Below are 11,892 nucleotides of genomic sequence, written 5' to 3'. Positions count from 1 at the left end.
TTTTATTTAAATAAATCATATTATGCTTTTTCTACTTTTCCTTTTTTAATAAGTATTTTATTTATATATTATTTTTCCATTTTTTTTCAATTTGCGAGACATCTCCAAGTTGCTCAGTGCCTTTTTTCCTCATGTTTTTGAAAGAAATGCCACCAATTTGCTCAGGGTTGAAAGGTTTAAATACTTGTGAAAGGCTCCAGGTTTCAGGGAGTTAACACACAGGAGCTTAATTAGATCACAAACACAAAAAATAAAGGATGGATAAATGAAATTAGATAAAATGTTTGTGGCAATTGAAATTAAATTTTAGGCTACTTGGAGACTTAGACTTAATATTTATAAAATTGGATTTAAGACACCACCTTAAATCCCATATGGGTACAAAATAGGAACACCTTGTAATATAATATGGTGCAATTACAAGTTTAGGACGACAGCCTCAAATGAACACAAGCTTCAAAGTTCTGCAGGGCTATTCAATTTGATTCCATTGCTTGTAGAAGTTTATACTGTGTGTGCCTCCTATCATACACAAAATGTGCTCCTTCTCTTCCTGTAAGCACAAAAACACAACACAAAGAAAAACAGGAGAGTTTGTTGGTCATTTACATTTTTTATTAAATCTGTCAGGGTGTTTTAAACTGTCTCCTGGATGGGGGGCTCATAGCCATCAGCCCTCTCCACCTTGGCTCCAGTGTCATCACCGGATGCCTTTGCAGCGCTGCCGGCACCGCCCTCACCGTGGAGCTCCATCAGTTTGCCCACTGGAACACACACAGGACAGTGCAAAACATAAGCTGGTTGTTTACAGTGAAAACAGCAATGACACTGTAATATTTCATCCATCACACTCAACCTAATCTGGAAACCATATTGCTGCACTCCTTCCACACAGTCATGAAGACTCTGTGTTCTTCTTGTTTGGGAACATCAGGTGATCATTAGATATTAATCAGGTGATCATCTGGGACCGAAACAGTGTCATCATGCGTTCCCGTAGGCGGTGGTAAAGAAAAATCCACAGGCATGGCCAGTGTTGTAGCTGAGAGTCACTTACACTCAAACTTGGGCTTCTTAAGCATCTTGACTTTGCGAACGTAGACGTCGTGAAGAGGGTAGATGGACTGGCAGGCCTTCTCAATGTCCTTACCAACGCTGTCAGGGATCCTGGAGTACGACAATACACAACACATTAATGCAAACGGTCATCACGATTCACAAAGTCTACATAAACTGGCATGTTCAGTGAACACCAGGACGCTTTGTTACATAAATATAAACTATACTCTGGACAAATACAATTATCCTGACAAGATGAGTAAAACAGCCAGGCATTAATAACATTTAGCAATTACGCCACCACTGACATACGCTCATCTTGAACATGCAATAAAGAATTACATTTTAAAATCTGCCATTAAATTTCAAAGCTGTATCTGTGTTGTCATTAAAAATTCTATGAACAAATGTCACTCAGAGGCAGAAGAAGGTCACCATGACTTACAGCTTGTTGACAACTTCCTTCAGGTCATTGGTCTGAACCTCACGGGTCATGATCTCCATCATCTTCTTGCGAATCTGACGGACCTGCTGGTGCTGGGCGTAGGAGGTCTTTCTGATCTGGTTGGTGCGCTTCTTTGTGAAACCCACGCAGAACAGGCGCAGAAGGTAGCCGTCGGTGGTCTTCACATCCACATGGGCTTCGATCATGGTCTGAGTGGAGAGAACAAATCAATCCTTGTTAGACTTCACAGTGAAAATGTCACCCCAAACAGTCTCAACCTGCCACCTCTCTGTTTCAAATAGTCCCCGTATTCTAATTTCTGCAGTGCTCACTTTTCCCTCAACCTGTTAAACACACTTGTTATTTTAAACAAGATATATTTTCACAACTTCTGCACCTGACTGCAGTTTTGGTCACTTAAGTGTTTAGTATACACCCAAATCTAATGCCTCAGGAAGCAAACTAGTTTTAGAAAGTAGAATGTGTGAAATTATTAAAAGAAGAAGATGATGAATAATAATTTACGATAATGCCTCCATATTTTCACGAGCACAAAAGTTTTGTAACCAAAACCACGTATTGATTCCAGTAACTGTAACCGTTCCTCCAGTTATCACAAGTACAAACTGTTTTACCCAAATGCTGCTTTTAGGGGTGGGCAAGATAGATGTTATATTGATACTTAGATATGAGACTGGAACCCAACCAAAACACCAACGTAACTCAACTTTTTTTCAAGTTCATGGAGCTAAATAAAATCAAACTATCCTCAAGAGTAAGACTGAAAAGCATTGTCCATAAACTCTGCAGAGCATACTGCAATCATCTGTTAAACAGTGGTTACCTTGAAACAGGGATTACTGCTCTTTAGGAGAAGTCCTCACGCTAAAATCAAACCTCAGTCAGTTCTCAAATTCTGAGACAATGTACATCCGACTAACAAGTATTTCTCTTAAATAAAATATTGCACCTTCACCCATTTACTGCAACAATCTTATAAAAGGTCTTAAATTCCACCACTCACACTACAAAACTGGCAAAAATTAGACTGACTGCTAATGACTCCATTGCACAAATTAATTTAGTATTTATGCGTTTCTCCAGGCAACCATAAACAACCATGTATGTTCTTTTCTGAGGTCTCTTTAACTACATTCAAAAACTTCTGAGTTCTAACATTACAACAGAAAGAAAGTTATCAAGCACCTAGAAGTAGATACATCAACTACAATTCCTGTTAACTTCTTCCAGGCAGTCCAACTGACCCTCCAGTCACAGCTCAACCTCATTTAAACACTTTAACTGCTCATAAAATCATGTTGTAGGTGCATTCATCCTTCATTTTCATTTAAGACATATAAACCTGACAATTAACATTATATTCTGAAATGATCAGCTTGTAAACATGGCTACATATTGAATCTCAAACATTTGAGAACAAATATAGGCCAAATTATTATCAATTTGGTGTTGTTGCCTCAACTCACATTGACTACAGTGATTTTCAGAATGACATGCAGTACTGTTCATGTGAACGTGATAGTTACCTGCCATTTCTTGACCATGGAGCACATCTTGTCGCGGGTCAGGTCCATGCCGTGGAAGTTGGTGAGGCAGTTCTTGCCCTGAACATCCTCAGTGATGAGCTTGAACTTGCGGAAGGCCACCTCGTCGTTCTGCAGGTCAGCGAGGCTCACCTCGAACACACGTCCCTTCAGACCATCGGAGGCGATTCCTTACATGGTTAAGAATAATGCATACACGTTAGACAACAAGCACCTGCTGAATTGAAAGTAATGCCAGTCTCTGAAGTCAATTTCATACATTCTCAGGTACCCAAGAAAAACTAACACATGGGTATGCACGGGGATCAACATGTGCATTTACAGCATGATTTAAAATTCAACTCTAAATTTCTTACTGTGACAGCCTCATTTGGCCTAACTCTGACAGTCTACACGTGGAGCTTGTATTTACTGTCAGTCTAATGTATGGGAGACAGCTCAATGTTATTACACATTCAGCTACATGTTAAGAATTTACACTATGTAGACTTACTGGTTCCCTGAGTCCTGGTGACCAAGGTCTTGCCAAGATTGCGGATGTTGAACATGGCTGGTGCCTTGACATCATACCAGTCCTTCTTGGAGAAAGGGTCCACACTGCAGGAGGGAGACACAAGCACTTAGGACAAACTCGTGCAGCAGAAATGACAGTTAAACCAACAAACCGGGCAGCTAGCAGTGGGCTAGAGAGCAGACTCACTGCTAGCATGCTAGCTAAGCACGCACTGCAAAGGACACTGCTCGGGCTAGCAGGAACCATGGAAGATTTACGTTCATCTTATTAATTCACCGGTGTCACTTTCCTTCATTACATGGCCATACAATTAAAACACCTGGATTGCTAATTTATGTCATACAGCACAATTATCCTGACCGGCAGTCATCCAATTGTAGCGTTTGGCTGCCATATTGATAAGTAAGCTCGGCTAAATCCGTGCTAACATGTAGTAGCCGTTAACAAATAACGTTTACTACCAATAACTATAAGGCCAAACTGGCACAGCTTTCTGCTTAAATAAGCTGAATCTCTTAAATGAAATTTAATCAACTGCAATTGTGACAGAACACCACAGCGCAGACTTTAGGGACACGGCATGTTTCAACTCCATCCAGCGCCACTGAGACAGAGGCCGGTGACGAGACTTAGCACTAGCCCTGCACCATCTGATTAAAATCGGCTTCATCCTTCACATTTCTCGCACCGAACCGACGCCAGTGTGAAGGACAAAGCCTCTGTCATGTTGCGATGTGAGAATTTCCTACTTACATCTTCTTTTTGGCACCTTTTTTGCCGCCTTTGGTCAGCCTCTTATTCTTGCCGACTGCCATGTTGGCTACAGGGAGTGAAAGAGGAGGAAGAAGGAAATACCGCGAGAAATAAAGAGACCGAACGAGTTTGTGAGAATCGTCTGTTCTCGCGAGTCTTTGTAGCTTCTGTAGGCGCCCTCTGCTGGTCAAAGGCTGTTCTGATAATATCATGAGCCTTTTACTATGTTGATAACTTTGTTAATTGTGTCTGGGGAAGCAATGACTTTAATTTATAAGCAACCTAATACCTAAATGTGCAATTTAGCCTACATTTTATTCATTCACACAGACAAACAATCCACATTTTATACAGCAAGGAGTAAACTATAGCTTATTATTTGATTTTATTTTTTATTAAGAGTTTAAACAAAAAAGCAACACTGGTATTGGTAAAGTTCTCGATATTAGCCACTGACCTTTGTTTAGAATTAAATTATTATATAGAAAAAGAAAAAAAATCTCATTTGTTTCTGAATTTCCAACACATTCAGTTTTTTACATTGAAAAACAAAATGTCTACAAGGAATTTGAAATAAGGAAATTTAAACTATGCAAATAAAAAAGTATGTAAATCATTACAAAGTTATAAATTCAGTACTATTCAGTTGTGATTAAATTTAACCATAACAGTAACGGAACCAGGATTACTTGTATTATAAAACCTGATCTCTGAACAGGCAGAACCAGTCTCTAGGTGTCTGAATACGTCACGTGGGTGTGTAGCTTCTTACCCACCCAAACTGTCATTATAACAAAGGGAAGAATTTTGTCTGTTGCTAAATACAATCAAAGTAAGCATACTTATGAGTGCTATAGTGTCTGCATTCCTTAGACTATTAATACGTTAATATCTAAACCAGTTATAAAAGCCTCATAAATACCGCGTCTCTGTGCATGCAGGGATATTTTGAAAATGTAAATCTGAGAGGTTAAACTATGTAGCAGACTATTTTTTATTATTTTAACTTTTTTCACCTTAAAATGTTTTGAGACTTTACAAATCAACAACACCTGAAGGCCCAGAGCTCCTTATAGCATTGCAGCTGTATTACATCTACATTTGCCTTCTTTTGTGTTTATCTCATCTAAAATCTGGGTTTTATTATTTGAACAAGTATCAAGATTAAATTGTTGGCTTAATGGCTGGCTTAGAATTTTCTTTTGTAATTGTTAATGTACTTTTTCTGCTCTCTGTGTGTTTAAAGTGAATCCTGCAAGCTTTAATCTGACACAATCTAAAAGTAAAGCTCTTTCAAGCTCATTGATTTAACTCTTGTCTTTGACACTAAATCATTTGCAGAAATGATGATTGTCTGCCCAGATGGAGACGTTCGAACAGGATGGCAGGAAGAGAGCAAAAGTTGATTAAAGTAAAACTTTAATATGCCACAGAATGTCTCAAGCTTAGAGCCTCATTATCTCCATAGAGCCGAGTTAAAAAAACATAATAAAGCACCGTCTGTGTTCCACCCAAAGGTCAGTAAAAGCTTTTCAAGGCCTTATTTAAGAAGGTCTACCTTTGGGCTGCAGTGAACAAGTCTGTTGATTTTCAGGTCATTACATCAGAGACGAGGCCTGCCTGTGTCTCATGGGCGGTGCTGCTGGCTTCCATGACTCCCAGGGTCCCTGAGGGCTCAGATACACTTTACTGGGAGGTCAGTGGTAACAGTGACGCCAGCTGCCGCTGTGGCAACAACGCTCATAGTTGCTCAGCCATTCTGCAGAGCAAATATGAAGTCAACAGTATGAGCAGAGAAAGGAGAAGACAAATACTTTAAACGATGGGCACTGTTTATTAAATACAGAGTATAGGGATTATAATTTAACAGGTTGGGTTTTAATTGGATTTCTCTTCATGCAATAATAGACATGAAACTGGGATGTCTAATCTATTCAGCTATGTAAACACCTCACATGGCATGTGTTGTTGGTGGTGATTTGAAAAGGCAAGCAAAGCAGAGCTGTCACTTTGCTTTAATGTTTGGCTTCCAGCGCCTCAGGATGCAGACATCTGTCAATGTGCTGTTGTGCTGCACAAAAACAAAGTCCTAAATACAATTCAACCCTCCTTTATGATTTTTTTTCTCTCCCAGCACAAAGCTTTGTCTGGTGCTTGTTCAACATATCTAAGATACAAGTTTCCCTCCAGGGGCTATGCTACAGTACTGTATTGATTTATTATTTATGCTATTTTTTCATCTGTTATGTCTTAGGGAGTGATTTTTATCTACAGTTGCTGAATGATCTTCATTGTTCTAAAATGATATATCTACTACAGACTATTGGTTAAGGGTTTATTGTTCTGTCATGCGGTAGCCGTGTATCATGGCAACATGAGAGTTATCCTAAATATCCTCAGACGCCTCTGGGATTTATTATGAAGTGTAAAGGTAAAACTACCACCCTGTTCAGTTTCTTAACTGATGCAAAAAGGCCCTGTTCCTTATTGTAATACTATACTGCCACTTCAAAAAGTTCCTCAGTGATCAAGTGAGCTGCATTTAATTCAGATTAGTGGCAGAAAGCAGTTCTGATTCATTTTGCTTTATTTATGGCTGTTAATTTTAATGTGAGTGTGTCAGCCTGAAAGATTTTTTTTCTAAGCTGTGGTGGGCTTTGATGAAAGAAGTCTTCAGATCCTTTACATAAGTAGAAGTAGTATGATGTAACAATACTCCATTACAAGTTAAAAATCCGATATCAAAAGCTTTTCTAAAATAAACCTACAAAGGTGTTATCAACATAATGTAGCCCATGTACTGTATTAACTGCTCATAATGCAGGGTGGCCCTTTTAAAATGTGATTACAAGTATATCATTAGATTTTAACTTCTGTTGATGAACAGTGTTTTTATTGTTGCAGCTGCCCAGGGTGGAGCATTACTCTTTTTAATGACACACTTAAGTCATCTGTTAACCATCTGCAGGACTGTCTTTGCATCATGACACACTAACTTCACTTTTTTTTGCCATGTGCAATAACATATTTCATGCTATTAGCACTGCTATTCATAAAAACAGGACTTTATCCACCATCTCATTTCCTCAAATGCAATTTTTTGTCACCCCTTTACATTCGTGTTTTTTGTCTCAATACACATTGCCCTTACTGCTTTTGTCTGGTGTATATAGTAGGCTATATATAGTACTCTTTATTTGTATTTTTTGGGCAGCATGGCGGTGCAGTGGTTAGCATTGTCGCCTCACAGCAAGAGGGTTCCTGGTTTGAACCTGGGGTGGGGGGTTGTAGCCCAGGGTGGGGGAGCCCTTCTGTGCAGAGATTGCACGCTCTCCCCATGTCAGCGTGGGTTTTCTCCAGGCTCTCCTGCTTCCTCCCACAATCCAAAGACATGCACGTCAGGTTAACTGGTGACTCTAAACTGGCTGTAGGTGTGAATGTGAGTGTGAATGGATGTCTGTCTCTATATGTCACCTGTCCAGGGTGTACCCTGCCCTCCTGCAACCCTGAATATTTGTATTTTTAAATATTTTGTGAATATATTCTAGATTTTCATATTATAATGTAATATTCTATCCAAGAGTTCAGTTTTTATTGTTCCTTTTTTTTGCATTCTAGTGATTTTTTTTATGCTACAAATTGTGCCTTTTCTGCATTAATTTAAAGTGTAAATATCTTTATTTTTGTCTAAATAAAAGTAATGTGCTACTTCTATGTAAATAAAAAGTAAAAAGGCTATGTGTGAAAAATATAGTGGGGTAAAAAGTGCAAGCACATGCAGTGGAGGAGTATAAAGAAGCAGAAAATGGAAATACTCGAATAAAGGTCATGTATGTAAAAACTGTACTCAAGTACAGTACTTTACTTCCCTGTCAGGATGATGAAACACAGCTCGCTGTACCTGAATAAATACGGACGCTCTGTTGATTTTAACTGAGTCCCATCGTGTCGTGCTAAAAAGCCACCTGAGCGGCACACCTGCCAATGAGCTCAACAGACTCAGCTCCCCACTGCGCATGCGCCACTCACTCAAGGGCTACACTGTCATGGCGGTGACGAGCTGAAGCTACCGGGGTAAATCAGGAAGAGAATGCGCCGCAGCTGGGGTAACGCTGACATTTAGGCAAGTCTGAGGAGTTTGCCGGAGAGGACGGAGCGGACATATGTCCTTCGTCGACTTCCGCCGGAGCTGCTTCACGGACTTACCCCTCCTTTTCCAGTTTGTGAGTTTTGGCTTGTGCCAAGCGCGCTACCTGTCAAGTGTCTGGACTCAGTAACACTAGCAACTTCACTGCTGTACGGAGATACTGAAGTCACCGTATCCTCGTTTGCCGTTTGACCGAGCGGAGGAGGAAACAGGTAAAGGGTGAGCTCTGCTACACCTGCGTCCCCCCTCGTTACCTGCGGGACACTTCCTCGCGGCTTTTAACGGCATTAATCCATCCGTCTGGGATCAAGTTACGGAGCAGGGGAGAGGAGTAACGTTAGTTCAGTGGTGACATTTCCAGTCTCGCGCTATAAACGGCTAACACACTATCTTCACGCCTTTTCTTGCCTACTTTCGCTAAACTACTTGGATGGGGAGTGAAACGTGTGTTCTGTGTGCCTGTAGACTGTCAACAACTCAGCTCGAGGGGAGATAGATCCCTCTTTCTCCTCCCCGACATCGGCTGCACTGTCACCCGTCGGAGGTGAACAGGTGCCTTACCTGTGAACACCACCTGTCCCGTCCCTTCCTTAGCAATGGCTAGCGAGGAGACAGCGGGCGCTGCGCAGCCAGGTGATGGAAAGGACGGGAGATCAGGCGCCATGGCGCTCAACCCCGGAGTGCCTATCAGGGGGATAAGGATGAAATTCGCCGTGCTCGCTGGCCTGGTGGAAGTTGGGGAAGTTTCCAACCGAGATATTGTGGAGACGGTGTTCAACCTGGTAAGCTGATTATGAGAGCTCAGGATAGGCCTTAGATAGCACTGTCACGCTGTAGTACTGACAGGGAGATCTAAACGTTTGGAAAGGTCTGACATCATCTCCATCTGCATAAAAAGGCGTTGATGATCATGCAACAGCAAATTAAGTGGCACACTTTAGCACCAGTGGTTTTAATGACTTTATGGTGAGCAGCACACATTGGAAACTGTCATGAGTCATATGCTGAATGACTTTTATCCTGATTGCCCCTATATGAAAAAGTATCTTTATTTATTGCATACCAAATAGCTTTTAGTGTTTGTGACAGTTGCAGTGCAAAATTCACATTTCACATCATATTATTTGCAGATTTTCATGCACCTGTTATAATTTTATACACTTTTAAATTACGATGTAATTGTGTCCCTACATATAAACATGAAACAGTTAGGTTTGATCATAGAAAAACACACTCATCCTCAGGTTTTAATTATAAAGGACAGGCTGCTATGTCAGGAGAATGATCCTGGCAGAAAAGCTGTTGAAGCAAATCAGCTGGTGCTTTTTGTGACATATCCAGGTCAGGCAGAGTGTGTGTGTGTGTGTGTATGTGTGTGTGTGCCTTATCTGTCTACTACCTGTTGGCCACCTTAAAGTCGTTATCCAGCTTTGTCTGTCTGCAGCACTGATAGCCCTTTGGCTCCCCCCGAGTCATGAAATAACTTGGCAGCACCTGCACGAGAATGAATGAATGAATGAAACCACGGGTAATGAGGAAGTTTAGAGAGCATGCTCACATAAAGTTAGGCTGGTTAGGTGGGAGGAGGAGGAGAGAGAGGGGGTGGGAGAGGTAAAGGTGGAACCTGCAAAACTGCTTTGTCACTGTGGTAACACAATGGAGGCCTTTTAGTAAAAGGAGGCTCATCCTCCATGTCTGTAGTCACCAAGTTTGCTCCGACACCAACCCCCACAGTGGGGGAAAATGAAGTGTAGTGGGGGAAATTTTTCCCTTGGGGGTTTTTGCACTGCTAAACAGAAAGCTCCCCCATCATCCAACCAGTGAGCCAACCACTACATCTATATGGACACAACAAAAAGGCAAACATACAGATCAACTGAAAAAGGTTTTTTTTAATATAACAATTATTATTAATATCAGTGAATCTTTTTTGCACTTTAATATAAGACAATGTCCCTCACATGTTCCCAGAGCAGCAGAAAACCCAAATTTTTCTGTTGATTGATTGATTTATGAATCATCTAACTGTTTCACCCCTACAGTGTTGAGTTGTTTCATGATGATTTGGTTCGCTAGAAGAGTTTCACTGCGAAAACTTGATGCTTCTTTGAAAGTAAGGCCAGGGATTTCATCTGTAAGTGCAGACTGCCAATTCGCGAGGGGCTCATGTTTGTGAAAGTGACATTTGTTGTTTTATCTTAAGTATAAATTGTATGAATAATGAATGAAATGGTGCCAGAGATGCCAATTTTTCATGTCTTGCTTTCTTGGTTACAATTTTTCCCCTTTTATTATTGGGAGTCAGAAAACATGTGACTGCCTGTAGTGACTTTAAGTTTACGAGGCAGCAAATATGGTAAAATATCACCAGGAGGTGTTGTTTTTAGTTGCTTAGTCCAAAGAGATCACTACTAATGATTTTTGCATTTTCCCGAGCTGGAGAGACAGTCAGGCTTATGTTTTGACACAAATAAAAGTGTGCAGCTCTGCCTGTGCCCGTGGGACTCCATGTGTAGCATGCTCAGTGTCATGTAAAGGCTTTGAGCGATAGCACCATGCATTTCATTACGCTCACCACTCTTTCTCTCAAACCCTCCACATCCTCCGCTCCGTCAATTGGGTGATAATCTAATTTACCACAGAGGCCAGATTCTTCTCTTAAGCAGTGTGTCATTTGTCTCAATACACGAGTCCTCCACTGATTTTGGTTGAAAGCTACAGAGTTTCCTCAGGAGGATTATCCCAACTATTCTAGTGTGCCCTTAAACAGTGGTTGTGATGACTTGTGACACATGGGCTGGGGTTATACGCAACAATATTCAGTTGTTTTCTTTAAAAAAAGCAGCTCATTATGCTGGCTTTGGTTTTGCTTAACATCTTAAGTCAGAGGAGCTGTACTTCACACTGCACTGTGGGTTTTACACTTCTCTTTAGGGTACGACAGTCTGTTTCAGTTGAAAGTGAAAGTAAAGTTGAGAGTGAGGAGTAGTCAGTTAATGTTTAAACTGGTTTCCATCATGTTTTTAAATAAGAAAATTGTTTTCTGTGTGTGCGGTGGTGTATCCTAAACACACGGCCACACATTCACTGTCGTCTCTCATATTCTGCTACTGAGAGATGTTGATTTCCTTGTCATGACTCCTTGGATTGAACCCATCTTGGTTGACAGTATCAAAGTCTTTTTAAAGCAGAGCTGGTGCGCTGGAGGCTGTGAACTTCACAACTTTTTTTCATGCATTTAAAGGGCCAGTGTGTAAAATGGGTTGAAAACAGTGACATCAGTGGTCAAATTCTAGATTGCAGGGCTCACTCGCTCACCCCTCCCGTCGGGTAAATGACGGCGGCCTCGTAGGGACAAAAAGCCTTGCGCACGACTTTTTCAGGAGTAGGTCTATCTAGCGACGAGGTG

At 40.9% G+C, this 11,892-nt stretch overlaps 2 protein-coding genes and 1 non-coding gene across 8 annotated transcripts in view; 1 reads left to right on the top strand and 2 right to left on the bottom strand.

Annotated features, from left to right (window-relative positions):
- Positions 1–593: 593 nt before the first annotated feature.
- On the bottom strand, positions 594–4,494 carry rps3a (ribosomal protein S3A). The gene is made up of 6 exons (XM_050044722.1): positions 4,337–4,494; positions 3,563–3,666; positions 3,052–3,239; positions 1,505–1,713; positions 1,058–1,167; positions 594–764 (listed from the first exon to the last, which is right to left on the bottom strand). Exons 1-6 carry the CDS (start codon positions 4,396–4,398, stop codon positions 637–639), a joined length of 801 nt encoding a protein of 266 aa, XP_049900679.1. The 5' UTR covers positions 4,399–4,494; the 3' UTR covers positions 594–636.
- Positions 927–993, bottom strand: LOC126391086 (small nucleolar RNA SNORD73). The gene has a single exon (XR_007570031.1). It is a non-coding gene; the product is annotated as a small nucleolar RNA SNORD73 (small nucleolar RNA).
- Positions 4,495–8,365: 3,871 nt separating the features above from the next.
- lrba (LPS responsive beige-like anchor protein) overlaps positions 8,366–11,892 on the top strand; it is a 237,930-nt gene continuing 234,403 nt past the window's right edge. For all 6 annotated transcript variants that reach the window (XM_050044707.1, XM_050044706.1, XM_050044705.1 and 3 more), the window contains exon 1: positions 8,366–9,265. In XM_050044707.1, the coding sequence (XP_049900664.1) occupies positions 9,080–9,265 (186 nt within the window). In that variant the 5' untranslated portion in view covers positions 8,366–9,079. The remainder of the gene's footprint in view (positions 9,266–11,892) is intronic.

The sequence above is a fragment of the Epinephelus moara genome, chromosome 5 (assembly GCF_006386435.1).
Source record: "Epinephelus moara isolate mb chromosome 5, YSFRI_EMoa_1.0, whole genome shotgun sequence".
Lineage (NCBI taxonomy): Eukaryota > Metazoa > Chordata > Actinopteri > Perciformes > Serranidae > Epinephelus > Epinephelus moara.
Note: the sequence above shows the minus strand (reverse complement) of the source record. Positions and strands in the feature narration are given on the sequence as shown.

What these genes read in the sequence shown, in the direction of transcription:
- rps3a (XM_050044722.1), bottom strand. Translation starts at nt 4,398, where the DNA reads ATGGCAGTCGGCAAGAATAAGAGGCTGACCAAAGGCGGCAAAAAAGGT. An exon ending in CCATGGTCAAGAAATGGCAG is followed by an intron (nt 1,714 to 3,051) that starts GTAACTATCACG and finishes CTCTCCACTCAG; the next exon opens with ACCATGATCGAAGCCCATGT. An exon ending in TAAGAAGCCCAAGTTTGAGT is followed by an intron (nt 765 to 1,057) that starts GTAAGTGACTCT and finishes TGTGTGTTCCAG; the next exon opens with TGGGCAAACTGATGGAGCTC.